The 16,748-nt window shown below is 51.9% G+C and overlaps 8 protein-coding genes across 8 annotated transcripts; 4 read left to right on the forward strand and 4 right to left on the reverse strand.

The window, feature by feature from the left end:
- Positions 1 to 404: 404 nt before the first annotated feature.
- On the forward strand, positions 405 to 1,795 carry LRP88_04499 (FAS1 domain-containing protein; the record flags this gene model as incomplete). The annotated part of the gene is made up of 3 exons (XM_083241071.1): positions 405 to 1,040; positions 1,091 to 1,289; positions 1,356 to 1,795. The coding sequence occupies 3 exons, from the start codon at positions 405 to 407 to the stop codon at positions 1,793 to 1,795; spliced, it is 1,275 nt and encodes a 424-aa protein (XP_083102219.1).
- Positions 1,796 to 2,648: 853 nt separating this feature from the next.
- Positions 2,649 to 4,403, forward strand: LRP88_04500 (major facilitator superfamily domain-containing protein; the record flags this gene model as incomplete). Its single annotated transcript, XM_083241072.1, has 5 exons — positions 2,649 to 2,885; positions 2,933 to 3,051; positions 3,101 to 3,152; positions 3,210 to 3,315; positions 3,445 to 4,403. 5 exons carry the CDS (start codon positions 2,649 to 2,651, stop codon positions 4,401 to 4,403), a joined length of 1,473 nt encoding a protein of 490 aa, XP_083102220.1.
- A 731-nt stretch (positions 4,404 to 5,134) lies between these two features.
- LRP88_04501 (NAD(P)/FAD-dependent oxidoreductase) lies at positions 5,135 to 6,217 on the forward strand (the record flags this gene model as incomplete). Its single annotated transcript, XM_083241073.1, has 1 exon — positions 5,135 to 6,217. One exon carries the CDS (start codon positions 5,135 to 5,137, stop codon positions 6,215 to 6,217), a length of 1,083 nt encoding a protein of 360 aa, XP_083102221.1.
- Positions 6,218 to 7,014: 797 nt separating this feature from the next.
- LRP88_04502 (SDR family NAD(P)-dependent oxidoreductase) lies at positions 7,015 to 7,809 on the reverse strand (the record flags this gene model as incomplete). The annotated part of the gene is made up of 1 exon (XM_083241074.1): positions 7,015 to 7,809. One exon carries the CDS (start codon positions 7,807 to 7,809, stop codon positions 7,015 to 7,017), a length of 795 nt encoding a protein of 264 aa, XP_083102222.1.
- A 492-nt stretch (positions 7,810 to 8,301) lies between these two features.
- On the reverse strand, positions 8,302 to 9,558 carry LRP88_04503 (beta-lactamase/transpeptidase-like protein; the record flags this gene model as incomplete). Its single annotated transcript, XM_083241075.1, has 1 exon — positions 8,302 to 9,558. One exon carries the CDS (start codon positions 9,556 to 9,558, stop codon positions 8,302 to 8,304), a length of 1,257 nt encoding a protein of 418 aa, XP_083102223.1.
- Positions 9,559 to 10,410: 852 nt separating this feature from the next.
- LRP88_04504 (uncharacterized protein) lies at positions 10,411 to 11,355 on the reverse strand (the record flags this gene model as incomplete). Its single annotated transcript, XM_083241076.1, has 1 exon — positions 10,411 to 11,355. One exon carries the CDS (start codon positions 11,353 to 11,355, stop codon positions 10,411 to 10,413), a length of 945 nt encoding a protein of 314 aa, XP_083102224.1.
- Positions 11,356 to 13,373: 2,018 nt separating this feature from the next.
- On the reverse strand, positions 13,374 to 15,438 carry LRP88_04505 (ferric reductase like transmembrane component-domain-containing protein; the record flags this gene model as incomplete). Its single annotated transcript, XM_083241077.1, has 4 exons — positions 13,374 to 14,403; positions 14,458 to 14,556; positions 14,621 to 15,244; positions 15,302 to 15,438. The coding sequence occupies 4 exons, from the start codon at positions 15,436 to 15,438 to the stop codon at positions 13,374 to 13,376; spliced, it is 1,890 nt and encodes a 629-aa protein (XP_083102225.1).
- A 675-nt stretch (positions 15,439 to 16,113) lies between these two features.
- On the forward strand, positions 16,114 to 16,738 carry LRP88_04506 (Ctr copper transporter family-domain-containing protein; the record flags this gene model as incomplete). Its single annotated transcript, XM_083241078.1, has 2 exons — positions 16,114 to 16,568; positions 16,624 to 16,738. The coding sequence occupies 2 exons, from the start codon at positions 16,114 to 16,116 to the stop codon at positions 16,736 to 16,738; spliced, it is 570 nt and encodes a 189-aa protein (XP_083102226.1).
- Positions 16,739 to 16,748: the final 10 nt, after the last annotated feature.

Consider the following 16,748-nt stretch of genomic DNA (forward strand, 5'->3'; position numbering starts at 1 on the left):
CGTCTTTCATATACCACTACGCGTATCGCGTCATACGAACTTATACGCGTATAGCATCACCAGGTTCCCAAACCGACGCGCGGCTGAGTGCCCCTGCCCCGGCTAAACACCCAATCAAACTCGTGACTTGTAAGGAACGCGATCTTGGCCCGTCACGTAAGACAAAAAACCCGAGGAATCCGGTGCGGGGTTCGAAAGGATGACGCCAGCACCGTCACGGATCTTGTCCCTACTGGTTGGTGGCGACGAGTGTCAGCGTAACCGGTTTGGAGAGAACATCTGATCCTTGGTTCTGATATAAACGTTGCTTGCCACACCGCTGCGAACTTGTCGACGTTATCGTGCTTCACTTGCAAGTCAGGTGACCGACGATATTGGCATTCATCAACTGTGCTTCATTCAAGATGAGATTGGTACCAGCGCTTACGCTGGCTTCGGCCGCCTCGGCCATCGTCATCCCCCAGGCCTTGGATGAGTTCAACCACCTGAAGAACGACATCAAGCATACCCTAGAGGAGCTGCCCTCTCGGATCGCTGGATCCGTCGATGAGGCTGTTGAGCATCTCTCCTCCGAAATCTCCAACGCCGTCCACAAGAAGCTTGAGGACCCAGAGGTCCACGGCCATCCCACCGAAGCTCCTATCGACCTGCTTGGACTGGATCTGTCGGATTTGACGATTTGGGAAATCCTTGAGAAGAGCAACCATACCAAGGAGTTTTTCAAGTTGGTCGGGAAGCACGACAAGTTTGGCAAGCTGCTCAACAGCACCGACGCAAACTACACCCTCTTTGCGCCCATTGACGAGGCGTTTGAGCACATTCCCCACGACCACAAGCCCAGCGATGAGTTTGTCGAGAGCGTGCTCAACTACCACCTCGGCCTTGGAGAGTACCCTGCTGGAAGGATTCTCTTCACCCACACTCTGCCCACCGCTTTGAACGAGCCATGGCTGGGTGGCAACCCCCAGAGACTCCGAACAAGCGTCGGCTTCAACGGTGTCAGAGTCAACCTTTATAGCAAGGTCGTCGTCGTCAACATTGTACGCACCATCCCACCCTTCCATATGGACCTCCACTCACATATGCACAGAAAGCCAAGAACGGTTGGATCCATGCTGTCAACCGCATCCTCGTCCCTCCGCCCATGATCGGTCGGGTCATCAGCCTCTTCCCCGCCCAGTTCTCAACCCTGCTGCTCGCTTACGACAAGACCGATTTCGTCAAGTTCGTGCACAACGTCAAGATGAACGGAAGCACCGTGTTTGCCCCCTCTAACAGCGCATGGGAGCGTCTTGGTCCCAAGGCCAATGGTAAGTGCTAAAACTCGCGTAGAAAATTCAAGCTAACATTTGCAGCCTTCCTTTTCAACACTGAGACTGGCAAGAAGTATCTCACCGCTCTGCTCAAGTACCAGATCGTCCCCAACACCACCGTCTACAGCGACGAGATCTACTACGGCGATGAAGAAGCCAACAAGGAAGACCAGCCCAAGATCAACGGCAACTTCCACATCGAGCTCCCTACCCTCCTTGAAAAGAGCCTCGGAGTCGACATCCACACCTGGAAGAGCTGGACCTCGATCGTCGTCAACGGCAACGTCGCCGTCGACTTCGAAGACGGAATCGGCAAGAACGGCGTCATCCACGTCGTCCGCAGCGTTCCCCTCCCCCCCTGCCGAAAGGGTGGTCCACGAACCGTGATTGGAGGAATCACCGTCCAGGAACTGAAGGAGAGACTTCGACCTTATGTTGAGGGCGAGGAGGAGAGTGAGGAGTGGGATGAGGAGGAGCTCTGAAGGATTCTTTTGCATGGACAAGGGCATCTGCAGTGATTGACGAGTTGGTTACACCATGAGTCATGTAAACGATAAGGGAAGTCGGAAAAAGCCCGATCGGACGAGGATAGGCAACAATTAGGTCTTGAAATATGTATGTTAGCGTCGTAGCTGTTGGTCTCCCCTTGCAACCTTGAGAGACCGAAAAAGAGACAGCAAATTCTCCATGAACCATTCCCAATTTGCTCGCAGAAATATCCTTGAAAGCAAGGATACGTAGTATTCAACCCCAGTTGCTGAGGGATTATATCTATCTATCCCCGCAACCTTAACGGTGCTTAACCCCGGCCGATCAAGCACCAAATACTGGGACAAGGTCACGTCAGCGCTGACAGACCAATAGTGGATCACCTCTGCAACAACTACTATCCTCAGCGTAGGAATGATCAGATATCCGTTTCAGTATCAAGTGGGAGAAAATCGGGCAAGAGATGGGAGATGCAACGTTTCCATGATGACGTCTTTGAATCTGTCTTGCTCGTGCTACTAATGGTTCTATCTGCGTAGCATCAGAGCCAGACTTGGCAATAATCGATTGACGACATTTCCAACCCCGATGAGGACTTTTCCATAACAGACATTATTGGACGTCGATCGTAGCATCGTCTCTCCACGAAGAACTATTCACCTGTTCATGCTCCTCATTAACCCCGACATTATTTCCCGAAGCAGCAAATCTTGAAGCAGGGGCGGATAAAGGATAGATCAACACAGGGCAAATGAACACTCTAATGTTAAGCTTAAAAGAAGGTTATCTCCCGCTAGCAAAAGTCCATCGACTTGCTTTGCAGGACGACCGAGTACCGAAACCAAGATGGCGGATATTTCCAAGGCTGTGGCAAACGAAAAGGTGCAAAGGGTAGATGACCCTCCCACGTCCGATTCTGACACTGTTGTTGCTGTGGTTCAAGAGAAGCCCAAATCAACATGGAAGAGTTATCTCTGGGATACTTTTGACAAATCGCCCGAAGAGAGAAGGTTTCTTTTCAAGCTGGATGCAGCGTTGATGACGTTGGCATCGCTCGGCTACTTTATCAAGTATCTCGACCAGGTGAGAACAACACGCACTGGCGATGAGTGAGAGTACTGATTTAGCAGGTCAACATCAACAATGCCTTTGTCTCTGGGATGAAGGAGGACCTGAACCTCATGGGAAACGAGCTCAACTACATGCAAACATGCTGGACTGTTGGATACGTCTTAGGAGAGATCCCGAGGTAAGATAATGTGCCCGCCTAAGCCTTAGGATGATATTGACGAGAGTAGTAACATGCTCCTCACTCGGATCCGGCCCAGCTTGTGGATCCCCTTTTGTGAGGTAAAAATAACCTCCCACGTGCCTCCCCACAACGGTCAATTTCTAACAATAGATCAGGTCACTTGGTCTGTTCTGACGATCCTGCTTTGCAAATGCACCTCCGCCAAGCAAATCTACGTTTTACGCTTCTTCATCGGTCTCGCCGAAAGCACCTTCTACCCTGGTATGTAATAGTTTGTTGGCGCATACCGCAATGCTCACAGAGTGGCGTATTGTGTTCTTTGATATAGTTGAAGCCTGCACCTTGATGGGATAACTGGGCCAGAAGACAGCTAACATAGTGGTCTACTAGGGATGCAATACATTATTGGATCATGGTATCGTAAAGACGAGCTAGCGAAGCGATCTTGTCTCTTTCACGCAATGGGAAACGTCGGATCCATGGTGTCTGGCTATCTGATGGCCGGGTCCCACAACCTCGACGGCGTCCACGGTTTCCACGGCTGGCAATGGCTGTTCATTACTAATACGATCGTGTCGTTGCCTATTGCCATCTCTGGTTTCTTCTTCCTTCCCGACTTACCTGAAATCACCAAAATTTGGTATTTGACGAAGGATGAAATCGCACTCGCCAAGAAGCGAATGCAACTGGAAGGACGAGCTGAACGAGCGCCATACACCAAAGCCAAGTTCATCAAAATCTTTTCAAGTTGGCACATCTACGCTCTCACGTTGTTGTATATCCTCTTCAACAACGGAAACGGCGGGAGCTCGCAACCTGCGTTCCCCATCTGGCTGAAAGAACAAGGGTACACCATCCAAGAGGTCAATATCTACCCAACCATCGTCGAGGTGATCAGCATTGTCACCACGTTGATATACGCTTGGACCTCAGACAGTCTCTTCCGCGGAGCACGCTGGCCGGCAATCCTCTTCTCTGGACTTGTCAAAATCATTGCCTACGTCGGCCTCACAGTGTGGAACGTCCCCAATGCCTTCACATGGGCATGCTTCATGCTCTGTGGCTTCGGAGGGGGTATCAGCGGTCTGACATTTGCCTGGGCGCACGAGATTTGCAGCGATGACAATGAAGAGAGAGCACTTGTGACAGGTGCAATGAATGAGATGGCATACGTATTTCAGGCCTGGCTGCCGTTGGTTATCTGGCAACAGGTTGAGGCGCCGGTTTATCCAAAGGGATACCCGACCATGGTTGGCATGGCCGTGGCTCTTATTGGGACTGCTTTTTTGATCCGGTTTTTGCACAAGAAGGAGCAGAGAGGACGACACGCGTTGGCAGGCCCAGCTTAGAGTACCAGGAAGATGTGAGCTTGGGCCTTCATGTTATCTGTTAGGTGAACAATAGTGTAGCTCAATATCTTCTCTCTACTCACCGACTCTCGCCGGATCTGCGTATTTAATGAAGTTCACTTGGAATGTTGGCAGCCCTAGCTCCTCTCAAGCATAATAATTAGCTAAACATGGATGATGATAAAAGTAAAGCTTTAGAGCTTCTTTCCCTATTCTTATTATACTCTATTCACTATCTTTAGGGGAGGATAAGCTAAAGGTTGCACTAGTGTCTCTCTGTTTCCTCGACCCGGATGGCAGTCAAGTCCCCCTGGTATTATGAGACGAAACTCGAGAGACACGTGATCTACCGTAGATTGCCGCTTTTAAGGTCTTCTTGCTTACTAGCTTAGCTTCGGCTCAGCTATTCACCAGCCCCGTACCTGGGAATATGACACATTGTTCACCAATGAATTTGCTGACACATAAAAGTCCTTTTTCACTGGAAATCAAGCTGCCATATGTGGCCATGGTAACGTTACATGCCTAGATACACAGTAGATATTCTGCGATATACTGCCAATCACAGACACATAATTCTAGTCCAATCGCTGCGTTAAACAAAGGCGGGGTCAATGCAGCCAGAATAATAACTGACAGCATGTCTCTCAGCAATCGCCCGCTCCCCGTACATCTTTCGTACTTTTTCTCCTTCATCATCTGCTTTCTCAATCAAGCACAACCACACCAATATGAAGACCCTAGCCCGCCCTCATGTCATCGTCGTCGGCGGTGGCATCGTCGGTGCCTCCATCGCCTGGCACCTGGCTCGCGAGACTACGGTGACCATCGTCGCCGAAGATGTTGGGGGCCCAGCTACTGCAGCCTCTTTTGCGTGGCTCAACGCCAGCTCGGCCAACGAAAAGTTCTACTATGAATTTCGCCGTCGTTCCTTGGAGCGATGGAAGCAGATCAGGCTCCAGCTTCCTGACCTCCCAATTTCTTGGAGCGGGTCGCTAAACTGGCACAAGTCGCCCGAAGATCTTGTGAAGAAGGAGAAGAACCTCAGCGCCTGGGGCTACGACGTTGTCCACATGCAAAAATCTCAAATCGCCGAGCGAGAACCCTTCATAGACACTTGTATCCTCCCAGAATGGGGTCTCTGCTATCCCGAGGAGGGTGCCATTGAAGCGCACATTGCCGCTCGCCAGCTGATAGCCGACGCAGAAGCCAAAGGCACCAAGTTGATCAGAACTACAGCAAAGGGGTTTTGCAAGAACAACGGCCGCGTCAGTGGAGTTGTTTTGGCCTCTGGGGAAGAGGTGCAGGGCGATCACGTTGTTGTCGCCGCTGGCTTGGGCAGCGTGTCTCTTCTGGCAAGTGAAGAGCTAGCACTCCCGGTCACCCGTGTACCTGCTTTGCTCGTGAATTCGAAACCTACAGAAGAGAAGCTGGTGAACGAGGTTATCAACTCCAAGTATTTATACGTGCGTCAAACGCCTGATGGTGTCATCCGGGCGGGTTGCGAGTATCCAGGCGATGACCCTGGTGATGATCCGGAGCAAACAGCGCGTGACGTCTTCGCAAAGATTCGGCAGACGTTGGTTGGCGGGAGCAACCTCGAGTTCGATCACTATACTATTGGACACAAGCCGGTCCCTGAGGATGCGCTGCCTATCATTGGACCGACCGGCCTTGATGCCCTCAGTATTGCAGTCATGCACTCTGGGGTGACAAATGCTGCCATAGTCGGAGAACTGCTCAGCAAGCAGATCTTGACGGGCGAGACTGACCCAGCGCTCGTCAACTTTCGGCTCGACCGATTTACCAGGTAGACAACGAAGCTACCTTGATTTTGTTCTTCCTCTCGTCATTGCTTTTCTTTTCGGTGTCAGAGTCGGGCTATACAGATTGATCCTATAGCTCCTCATCTTTAGGAACGGATTTTCGCTTCACGGTAGTGGCTTGTTGACCTTGTTTACCTTTCTTCTTCTGTCCCAAGTCTGATACTTGGTCTTTTTCCTGCAAACTAGCTCCCTGGCCGCTGAACTGAATTTTCGCTTTTACGGCGACCGCTCCAGTGTCCAAAAATGGGACGCTATCGGAGATGGCTTCTTCGGCGCCATGCGTATCCATCTAGTACATGAATGGTGTAAGGGCGGCGATAGCACGTTGTACGATGCGCTGAGTCGAATGGAGTTCCTCCTTGGCGTATCCGGTAGTTTGTAAATGATGGGGAGTCGTGGGAAAGCTTTTGTCTATTGTAGACTGCCTGAATCGACCAGATGTAGCCGTGAAAAGTTCAAGATGGCAAGAGTCCTACCAGTATCATCAAGTAAAAGATACATCGTGGATTACTTCTCATGTCAGCGCCTTTGGTTACATCTCCCCCAATTTGCCCAATTGCCATCTTCCCCTTGTAGATTCATTCCAGGCCCAGTCGGGATCCGTGATCCCCAAAGCGGGCTCCCTCCCGCACCTCACTCAGCTCCCTACTCAGCCCACCTCAGCCCCAGGTCTGGAATCCTCAGCCCTCGCTCAGCGGCAGCTCAGCCTAAAGCGGCAGGAACTCAGCTCTGGGAATGGAAATGGATTTTGGTGTGCTTGAGTTTCGTCTCTGAGTTAGTTGGTATCATGTGGCTGAATATCCACCATCCACAAAGATAGTCTGTCCCGTCACTGCAGCACTGGCCTCGCTAGCCAAGTACACAGCAACTCCTGCAAAGTCCTTGGGAATACCATTCCTTCCTATCATGGTTCGGGCAGCATGAGCCTCCACCTTTGTCGGGTCGCTAAACACAGGTGCTGTTAAAGGCGTTTCCACCACGCCTGGCGCAACAGCGTTGCACAAAACACCTTGTCGAGACCAAGCCTCTGCCTGGGACCGCGTCAAGGACAGAAGCCCTCCCTTGGAGGCACCGTAGGCGCCGCTATTGCCGTAAGCGCGGAAACTCTGCTGACTGATGACGTTGATGATGCGTCCATATCCTTTTGATGCCATCTTTGGCCCGAATGCTTGACCGAGGATGAATGGCGCTGTGAGGTTCGCCGCGATGGTGTTGTCCCATACTTTTTGGGAGAGATCATTCATGCGAGGGCGGTCGTTTACTCCCGCAGCGTTGACGAGGATATCCGGAGTTCCAACACTCGACGTGATCGTGTCAATCGCGCCCTTCAGAGATGCTCGGTCCGCCAAGTCTGCCGTGACGGAAGTGGCTTCAACGTGGTATTCGGCGAGTTTGTTGATGGTTTCTTGCAACGGCTCTGGTCGACGAGCAACAAGAACGAGACGACAGCCAGCGCGGCCCAGAGCAATAGCCATTTCACGCCCAATCCCAGAGCTGCCTCCAGTAACGACGGCAACCCTGCCGGCAAGGCCGAAGACGGATGAGAGATAGCTTCCGATAGCTTGAGGACTTGGAGTCATGGCGTCGAGAGATGAGAGTTCAAGAATGCAATGGGAGGAAGGAGGAATGAAAGAGGTATGGCGATAAATCCGAGACAAGTCAAACCGTGGCCGAAATCGGCGATGATCAGTCCAAGGGCGTAGAGGCGTTATGCGGGGTAGGCGGTTCACAATGTCTTGAATGACGGTGACTCAGCGCCTCCATCGGATGCTGAATGGCATTGAAGTATTCGGAGAGATGTGTCAGGAAGTAACAACAACTGCCCCGAGCTCGATGCGAGCAAAGAATCCCTTCGTCAAGTTGCCGTCGCCTTGAGAGACGGCCCCCCTCCCCGTTCATTTGTAACTTTAAAGACGCCGGTGCTTTATAATTGGACTTGAACGCTGCAATTTATTGAAAGCTACTCTCTTTCTGACAATGTGTGGCACAGTCTGCAGTTCTCCATAGAGGACGACATGGGGACAAGAGGGTGGAAGTATCAGCCATTGCTAACCCAATGGCAACAACCGATGTCACAGCTCGGAACCCTGCTCTGTACTTGGACCATTCTTTGAGGTCGAATGTCGTTCAAACACCTCGCCAAACCCATCAAACGACGGTTCGTGCTTCCACCAGAGAGCGTCTATAACATCGTCATCACCCTTAACACTGCCGAACCTCAAGATGTAGAAGTCTTCCCCATATCCATCATACCGAGCTAACCTGGCAGCCTCGTTATGAGTCAAGAACCAAAAGAAGCTATCATCTTGGTATGTCTTCAGTTCGAACGTGTCCCTCTTTCTTTCCATGAACGAGATATGGAGGTTGCCTTGATCGTTGAGCGCAACGCCGATGAAGAAATTCTTGACTTTGTTGAAGTAGCGCCCGACATAGCTGTCTAGAGGCCTGCATGGCTCAGAACGTGTTCGACCGTCAACGAGTCCCTTGTGAATGCTCTCTACCCTTGTCACTGCCAGGTCTCTCGACCCTTTAGCCAGTTTCACATAGTCGTGTGCATTGTCAAGATTGACCAGCAGAGCCTCGATAACCAGATCGTTGATGTACCTGGAGCCACCATTCAACGACAGCGAGTTCGTCAACACCACAACTGCCTGTTTAGTCTCTGGGAAAAGCGTTGCATGAGTCTGGTATCCCGGAATATCGCCACTGTGCCAGATGGCAAGACGAGACGGAGCTCCAGTGCCGACCAACGGGTTAAGGTCTGGATCTCCGCGCGATGGAGCTAGGACTGACGGTAGTTGGGATCTTAGCCAGCCATAACCGTATAAGTGCTCTCGGACGAGGGGCAGTGGTAGAACGTTCCAGCCTGTCCACATAGCTGGGAGTTCAGAGAACGACACGGGCTGGTCCTTGGGAGTGAAATCCCGTTCTGTGCCAAGCTCGACGTGTTCAGCGGCAGCATCCATCAAAGTATTGTAAAAGATGAGAAGGTCAGAGACGGAGCTCCGAGCACCGCCAGCCGGGCCCATCAAAATGTGATCTCCCCGGAGGGCAGGCGAGATGCGAACCGGTATAGCGTCAGAAAGGGCAGCGTAGGGCTTGGCTTCATTTTCCATTTGTTCAGTCCGGTCGGTGAAGTAGGTTCTCTTCATGCCTAAGGGGCGAAGCAGGCGCTCGTGAAGGGATGAGGAGTATGATGAGCCGGAAACCTTCTCGATGACATGCCCAAGAACCTCGTACGCAAAGTTGTTGTAAACAAAAGACCCACGGAAGGGCTGTTGTTGCGGAACATAGTTGAGAATTTCGATGGCATTGGAATGGTTGAGCAAGGGCACATTGTCAGAGCCCAGCCAGAGAGTCGCAAGCTGACAAACCGGTGTGATGACAAAGAAGGTCCCCGATGGTAGTATGGCTGCTCAGATCTTGAGGATCTCTCTGAAGCTCGGGCAAGGCCTGGCTCAAAGGGTCGGCCCAGCTCAAGCGACCTTCTTGGACTAGCTGAGCGAGTAGAGCAGAAGTGAAGGCTTTAGTTAGGGAACCGAGGACGAAAGTGCTGTCGCTGTCACAAGGGATTTGTTTCTCCACATCGCATAAGCCATACGAGGCCTGATGGATGATTTTGCCATTATCTGAGACACCGATAGCAACCCCTGGGATTCCTGACAAGCGACTTATCTCAGTGATGGTCGAAGAAAGGCTCGCGAAGACTGCACTGCTGGGGACTTTCATAGTGGATGACATGGAGAGGTATGGTTTGAACACTTGAGCGGCGAGATAGGCGGAGGTGGGCTTTGTTTGTGGGAGACAAAGAGAAGGTGCAGGCTTGGGGAGGTGGCTTTTGACCCTCTGGTGTGCGTGAGGGGGGTTAGGTCAGCCGTCGGACAAAGGAATGAGCTGGGGAGACCGTGATATGAAGCCTATTAATCATTCTCGTGACGAAACAAACGGGCCACAGCCTGTCCAGTGCTGAAAACGACACTGATTGGGACATATTCAGAGGTTAGGGTTGTGTGTGATGTTCTGAGTCATGGAAAGTATTTAGGGTTGGAAGCCATAACATTGCAAACGCGACACAGGTGTTCGAAACGAGCCAAGGTGCAGCATATTTGAGAATCTCCATCTACGAATTCAATAGGAAGGGCTGGTCTTACTGAGCCTGTTCCACGATGCTCTACCCAAGCTCACTCGCGATGCTCTGGTGTTGCTTCTATCCGCACCACGACCAACCACGTAGTCGCGTCAGCCAGATCGATGACACCCGGTCCCTGAATCTCCAAATGGGCAATGTGCTCTCTTAAAGCACTCAGCTGTCCCTCTGCGCCTCCACTCTTATCCCCTGTGGATGCTTCTAACACGGCGTTGACCGAGACACCAAGAACCTCAGAGAGTTGGTCAGTGTTGACCAAGCTCGCATGAAGGCCTCGTTTGTTGAACCAGTCCTTGTTGGCAACGATGACATAGGCCACCGCTCGCTCCGCCGGCGTCTTGGGCTTCCTCGTCACAGCCGCGATTGTATGGGCTGGAAGGCTCACGACTGTGCCAACAGCACCAAGAGCAGCGCCAACGGGGATAGAAATGGCACCTCCAATGACACCGAAGGCTGCCCCAATGATGTTGCCCCTCTTTGCATTATCGCCAATGTTCTTTCCGACACTCTTGGTGTGCGAAACGACGTTCTTGACAAAGCTTGTCGGACGCTGGCCGACGTTCTTGGCAATGTCCCCGGCGTGGTTGATGGCACGCTCACCAACCTTGGCTGTCAAAAAAGCAGACATTGTGTCCAGGAAAGAAGACCAAGCTTCCTGAGTGATGCCATGGCTGAGCAGAGCGGGAGGGTAGGCATTGAGGAAGGGAGCTGTGGGAGTTGGGGACTCCTGGGGGATTGCGATGGGTGGCTGCTTGCTCGAAGATGCCTCAGAGTAGGTGGGCAAGGGATCATCGGAGGGGAAATTGAAGGGCGCGTCCGCCGTTGGGCGCATTGAGGCCTTGGAGGATTCGCCAGTAGCTGCGGGCGGGGACGTGATCTCCCTAGCTGACGATGGTTCGCCTGTCTCGTAGGCGGGAGGAGCATCGCCTTCCTCTGGGGCCTTGTTGGCGAGATGCTCTTTCTCTTTCTCAGAAGACATTTTTGATGTGTAAATAGTGAAGGGAGATGATGATGAATCTGGGTTCAGCCATGGAGTGAGATCTTAAGGAATGCGATGAGCTCGTCAGGTGACTCGACTCGGCCACAGCGTCATCGGCTAACCGGCACCAGAGAGTAAGACGACAACTACCTAATCGGTTCATTCCAGCTAAAAGGGCTTTTAAAGATGATAAATTGTGAGGGATATTTTATTTCCACGTATAACATACATCTCATTCTTATCGTAGGGGCCGAAAAGGTGATGGTTGGTTTGTGACAGCATTGATAGTGACTGTGGGTGACATGACCCACCTAGACGGACATCACCAAGAGACGAAAACAACTTCATAACAAAACATGCTCGTAGTTTCACTTCAAAAAGGAACTCTATCCTCGTCTTTCTCTCGCAGACCACCCCCATTACTGATAAACCAAGACTCCTTCTCTGTTGTCCCGTCATCTCTCCTCGCCCAAAGATCCTGCGCATGACTACAAGTCTTGAAATGTTGCAGAAAACCCACCCTTGAAAATATCTGATCTCGGTGCTCCCTATGGCCTTTCGGCCCAAGTTGCATGGGTGGTATGGTTTCCTCGATGTAGAGTTGTATCGCCTTGCAGTTGACACCACGGTCAGCCTCTCCCCTTTGCGCATTATACCAGGGATACATCGCAGCTGATGCGAACCGGTTGCTCTCCCAGTCTGCCACTCTGTTCACAGCCGCTTCAATCGCTTTTTCCGGCACATCGAGTGACCTGAGTCTTGCGACAACTTGACGCGTCGGCATGAGCTGACGCCCAGTCCGCACAGTTTTGTAAGATTGCAGACAGTATTTTCCACGCACAGGATGAAGAACTGGCCTCAGTTCTCTATGATGATATTCAGTTAATCCCTCAATCGGGGAGAACTGCCTGACCAAATTGGAAACATTCGTAATACGCAACTCAGGTGCCTCGATGAGGCAGGCAAGACAGCAACGCGTGCAGTCGGGCAGGTAGAGGAAGCATCCAAAATCACCACAGACCTTGCAACCGTATGTCACGAGAGGGCTGTACAAGTCCTTAATGGTGAAATATTCGCCTAATTTCGTTCGCAAAACAGCTGTCAGGCCCTCGAGTCCATGCGTGGCAACGAGCTTGTATTCGTGAAGACGTGTTGCTATCACCCGGGCGTGCCTGTTGACACGGCGGAACTGAAGGTATGATACGATATCGAGTTGGAGAAGGATAATGACGATGAGTTCTGGAGTGAGCCGATCCAAGACACCGAGTCTAAACGGCGGGCCATGTTGGAAAGGAGACGGGGTGGTGAAATATGTTTGAAGTAATGCCGCAATGGCTTGCATTTTATGTGGACGTGTGCGGACGAGAGCCAGAGCAAAATCTGTGCGATGGTACGAACAGACGCGAAGAACGTCTTGTCGATACTCCTCAATGCCTATCTCTGAAGACATTTTCTTGTCGTTGTTAGGAGGATGGGGAGTTCCGGTAGATCAGATCATGGGACGAATGAGTAAAGCGGCACAGCGCCTTGTACCTATCAGATCGGAGTATCATTAAATCCGGAGGCACTGTAGTTCAGGTATTTATGATCAAGGTTTGGATATGGGAGGGTTCTTCTTAGGCAAGCATAGCATGAATTGCCCGGAATCCCAATTGAAAAATGGTTTAGATTGAGAGGGTCTTTACTAGAATAGAAACTACACAAGAAAATTCCTATAGAGTATCAGGAGTGGGTTTGAAACTGTGTGCTAAATATGCCGAGGACATGGAGTGTCACCCTAGAGCACATTTATCCGGGACCCGGGTCGAGCCCCGACTTAGTGCGAAGCAGTGCTAAATTTCCTGGGGTACACTGGATGCTTTCACAAAGTCAAAGACAAGTATGCGATGCTAACATTACATGGATAATACTGTAAAACATTAAAACTAGATGGCCTACTGCTTTCGGTATGAACCAGTGCCGTTAACTACTGCTCTTGAGATTCTCGTGGGCCGGATGGCAAGACACTCGCAGCCAAGTTAAGCCCAGGAGAAATGTTCCAGATGCAGAAGGATGTCTCCAGTGCCTCTCTTTACTATGTCCAGCTGCTCACGCGCCACGGCAGCCGAAACATCACTCTGCATGCTGAGAGGACCACATACAAAGACGCTGAGGGACTGGCCAGAACCACTCGACCTGGCCTCTTCTTCCACCTTGGCTGCCAGGTCGGGCCTCGATTTCAGATGTTGGACGCTGTGCTCGGGGCTTGGTGCCGTCTTTTGAACGTCATTTGCGTCTGATGTCGATATGACTGGGGTAGGCGTCGACTGAGACGCCTTTTCTGGGTGATCCAACGCCTTTGAGAATTGCCCCGTCTGTGTTGGGCTTTCTTTGTTTGCTTCCGAGCCCGTGTAGTAGATTTCGACATCAAGCCCGTGTGTTGGTGCCTCTGACCGTGACTTCAGCAGATGATGGACCTCCTCCTCGAACCAAGTGGTAGTCAAAATATCTCGAGTGACTAAAATGACTCTAAGTGATTGAGGAGGATCTTCATCTGTAGGAGGCCAGGCTTGGAGTTGACGGTCTAGATACGCCGTGATGAAGGGTAGGATCCAGCCCGCACCTGATCCACCAGCGATGACGAGCATGCGCTGGCTATCATCAATAGCCTTGGCATCAACACCACCATATGGGCCGTCTAACAAGACTCTCATCTTGGCGTTTGTGTGCAGCTCGGTGTAATGCGCCAGCCGAGCCGTGAATCCGCCGCGAGGGCGAATGAAGAAGACCAGCTCGGATTCGTCGAATCCGCTTCTGGCGTCCCTGGGCGGTAGAGAACAGGCCGTAAACGGGTGAAGGGTCAAGGCGTGGGGGCCTAGGCCCATGAAACGGACGAAATAATGCTGGGCGACGGTCCAGGTTGCCTTGGTCGGTACAGAAACGCGAATGAAGCCGTTGGAAGCAATAGTCAGCTCGGCGTGATAGCTTATCCCGTGTTCGAAGTAGATGCGTGCCTGTCGATACAGCCACGACAGGGAAAACAGAACCCCAGTGGCGGCAAAGTAGTCCCTGTGAATGGTCAGTCATGAGTTCTGTTCAGTGCTGAGGGTCGTGGCAACATACCATGCAGTTAGTGTAGCATCGCAGTGGAAGAACAAGAACAGTACAAACACGAGTGCAGCGACGAAATGAGCGAATTTGAACCACTCGTAGCATAGAGTCCTGCGCGAATACACTAGTCAATAACTTTGCCGTTGTGACTATAGATAGTTTCGACATCGCCTACCTCAGTGGCCCCCATGAGGCAAAGGTCAACCAGGCCTGAGCAATAAGGGCGACCACACCTGTCCAGTAGAAGACGGTGGTTTTCCACATGTCGACCATCATGCCCTTGTTAATGTTGTAAATGATGAATGGAAAGGTATGGATCAGGGAGAGCACGAAGAAGGCGTAGGATATCCAACGATGGCATGTCTGAAGCCGCTCATGTGAGACGCCAGTTACCAAAGTGATAAAGTTGGTCTTGGCTGACGTGGCTATCACAAAGGGCAGGCAGGCCAGAGCCATCCAACCTGTCCTGGTCGCGATGGGAGGCGAGGACCCGTAGTCGACGTCGTCCGTGTTGGGCCAATAGTATGGCTTCGGACCGAGCGTCATGGCGAAGAAGAAGATGGTACCGACACCTGCCAGTGCCAGCAGGCCGATGGGTGCCGAGTTCCAGTCCAGAGCTGGGATTCTGAACGCTCGGTACGACAGGTATCGATACAGCGCCTTGGTCTTGGTCACAGGTTTCGTCTGCTGGACTCTTCGAGGGGTCAAGCTTCCTGCAATGTAGATCAGGGCGAAGACGATAATGCTTGCCAGGAAGAAGGCGACGGTAGGCAGTGCATAGCGGTGATCGGCTTCATACCTAAGAGACGCGTCAGTCAAGGTTCAGATGTGGTCAGTATGGGACTCTACGACTCACCAGAATCTCCAGTAGCCCTCCTGGTACTCGCATTGAGATGTTTCGTTAAAAGTGCATTCGTACTCGCGGTAGTTGCCAGAGAATACCAGTGGCTTATCAAGCCATGGTGTTGCACGGCGCTGAATCTGCTTGTCCATGTCGACTTGGCCTCTACAGCTGATGGTAGTCGAGTGGGCTGTATTGCTCCCTTGTCGAAGAAGACTGGGCACCTATGTATAAGGTGAAGTGTACGGACGCCTCCCTCTTGTGTATTTATTCTCGGCCAACTCTACGCCAGACCCGTCCACTGGACTCTAATCATGTGCGCTAGACTGTTCCGGTCCCTCTTGGCTAGATTACCGAACCGGTGCTGTGGGCTGACCAGCTGCGCACGTTTGCGCACGTTTTCCCGGGCCGTGAGTGGTTTCGATACACTCGACGATCCAGAATAATCACCAACAGTTCGAGAATCCATGCGAACCACGGCTAGACGGCAACAATCTACATGGGCATCACCAATGGCAAACTGCTCTGGCGAGTTGCAAGCCCACCTCGCTTGTACCAGCCGCGAATCACCAGTTGCTTGAAAAATGCTGACAAGCGAGGCTGACGCCCCAGTAAACGCTCAATTAATACCCATGCTCGCGGCTTCATACCCCTCAGACCAAAGTTCTATCACTCTGCCACCGCTCGACTGAGACTGAGAACAAAATACCATTACGCTACCTGCTTGACTGAGAAACTTGAGCGCCGACGGAAGCCAAAATCCTATTACTCTACCATCGCTCGACCGAGAATCTCCAACGCCCGACACTGCCTGTGAGCCTTTCAAGATGGACATGTCGACAATGACAATGGCAATGGGCACGGCCATGTCCGACATGCCAACAGCCACCTCGGCCTCTACCTCCATGGCTACGTCGATGGGCAGCATGGACATGTCGCATTCCTCGTCCATGATGCCCGCCAGCGACATGGCCATGGTCTTCTTCCGGGCCGTCACAACACCACTCTTCTCCTCGGCCTGGGCTCCCTCCAGCGATGGCACCTACGCCGGCACTTGCATCTTCCTGATCGCCTTCGCTGTCATTCACCAGATACTCAATGCCGTCAAGCGTACGCTTTTCAGCACACCCGATGCAGTCGTTCTGCCGAGGGACTCTTATAACCCCAACATGTCGGTTGCTGAGCGCCTGCGAGAACAATTAGCCAACCATCCTTTCCGTATGGCCACTGAGACGAGCCGTGCCCTGTTCCAAGTCGTTACCAGCGGCATAGGATATCTGCTGTATGTCAGGTCCTCCGCTGACAGTCTCCTGTCTTGCGCTAACTATTGTCAATAGTATGATCGCTGTGATGACAATGAACGTCGGATACTTTCTGTCAGTCCTGGGAGGCATTTTCCTAGGCACTTTGATTGCCGGTCGCTTCGGATCTGATGCTGCCTCTGGACACTGAGCCTATGTGA

Source organism: Fusarium phalaenopsidis (assembly GCF_050370095.1).
Source record: "Fusarium phalaenopsidis strain FUZ10S chromosome Unknown contig_32292, whole genome shotgun sequence".
Classification (NCBI taxonomy): Eukaryota; Fungi; Ascomycota; class Sordariomycetes; order Hypocreales; family Nectriaceae; genus Fusarium; species Fusarium phalaenopsidis.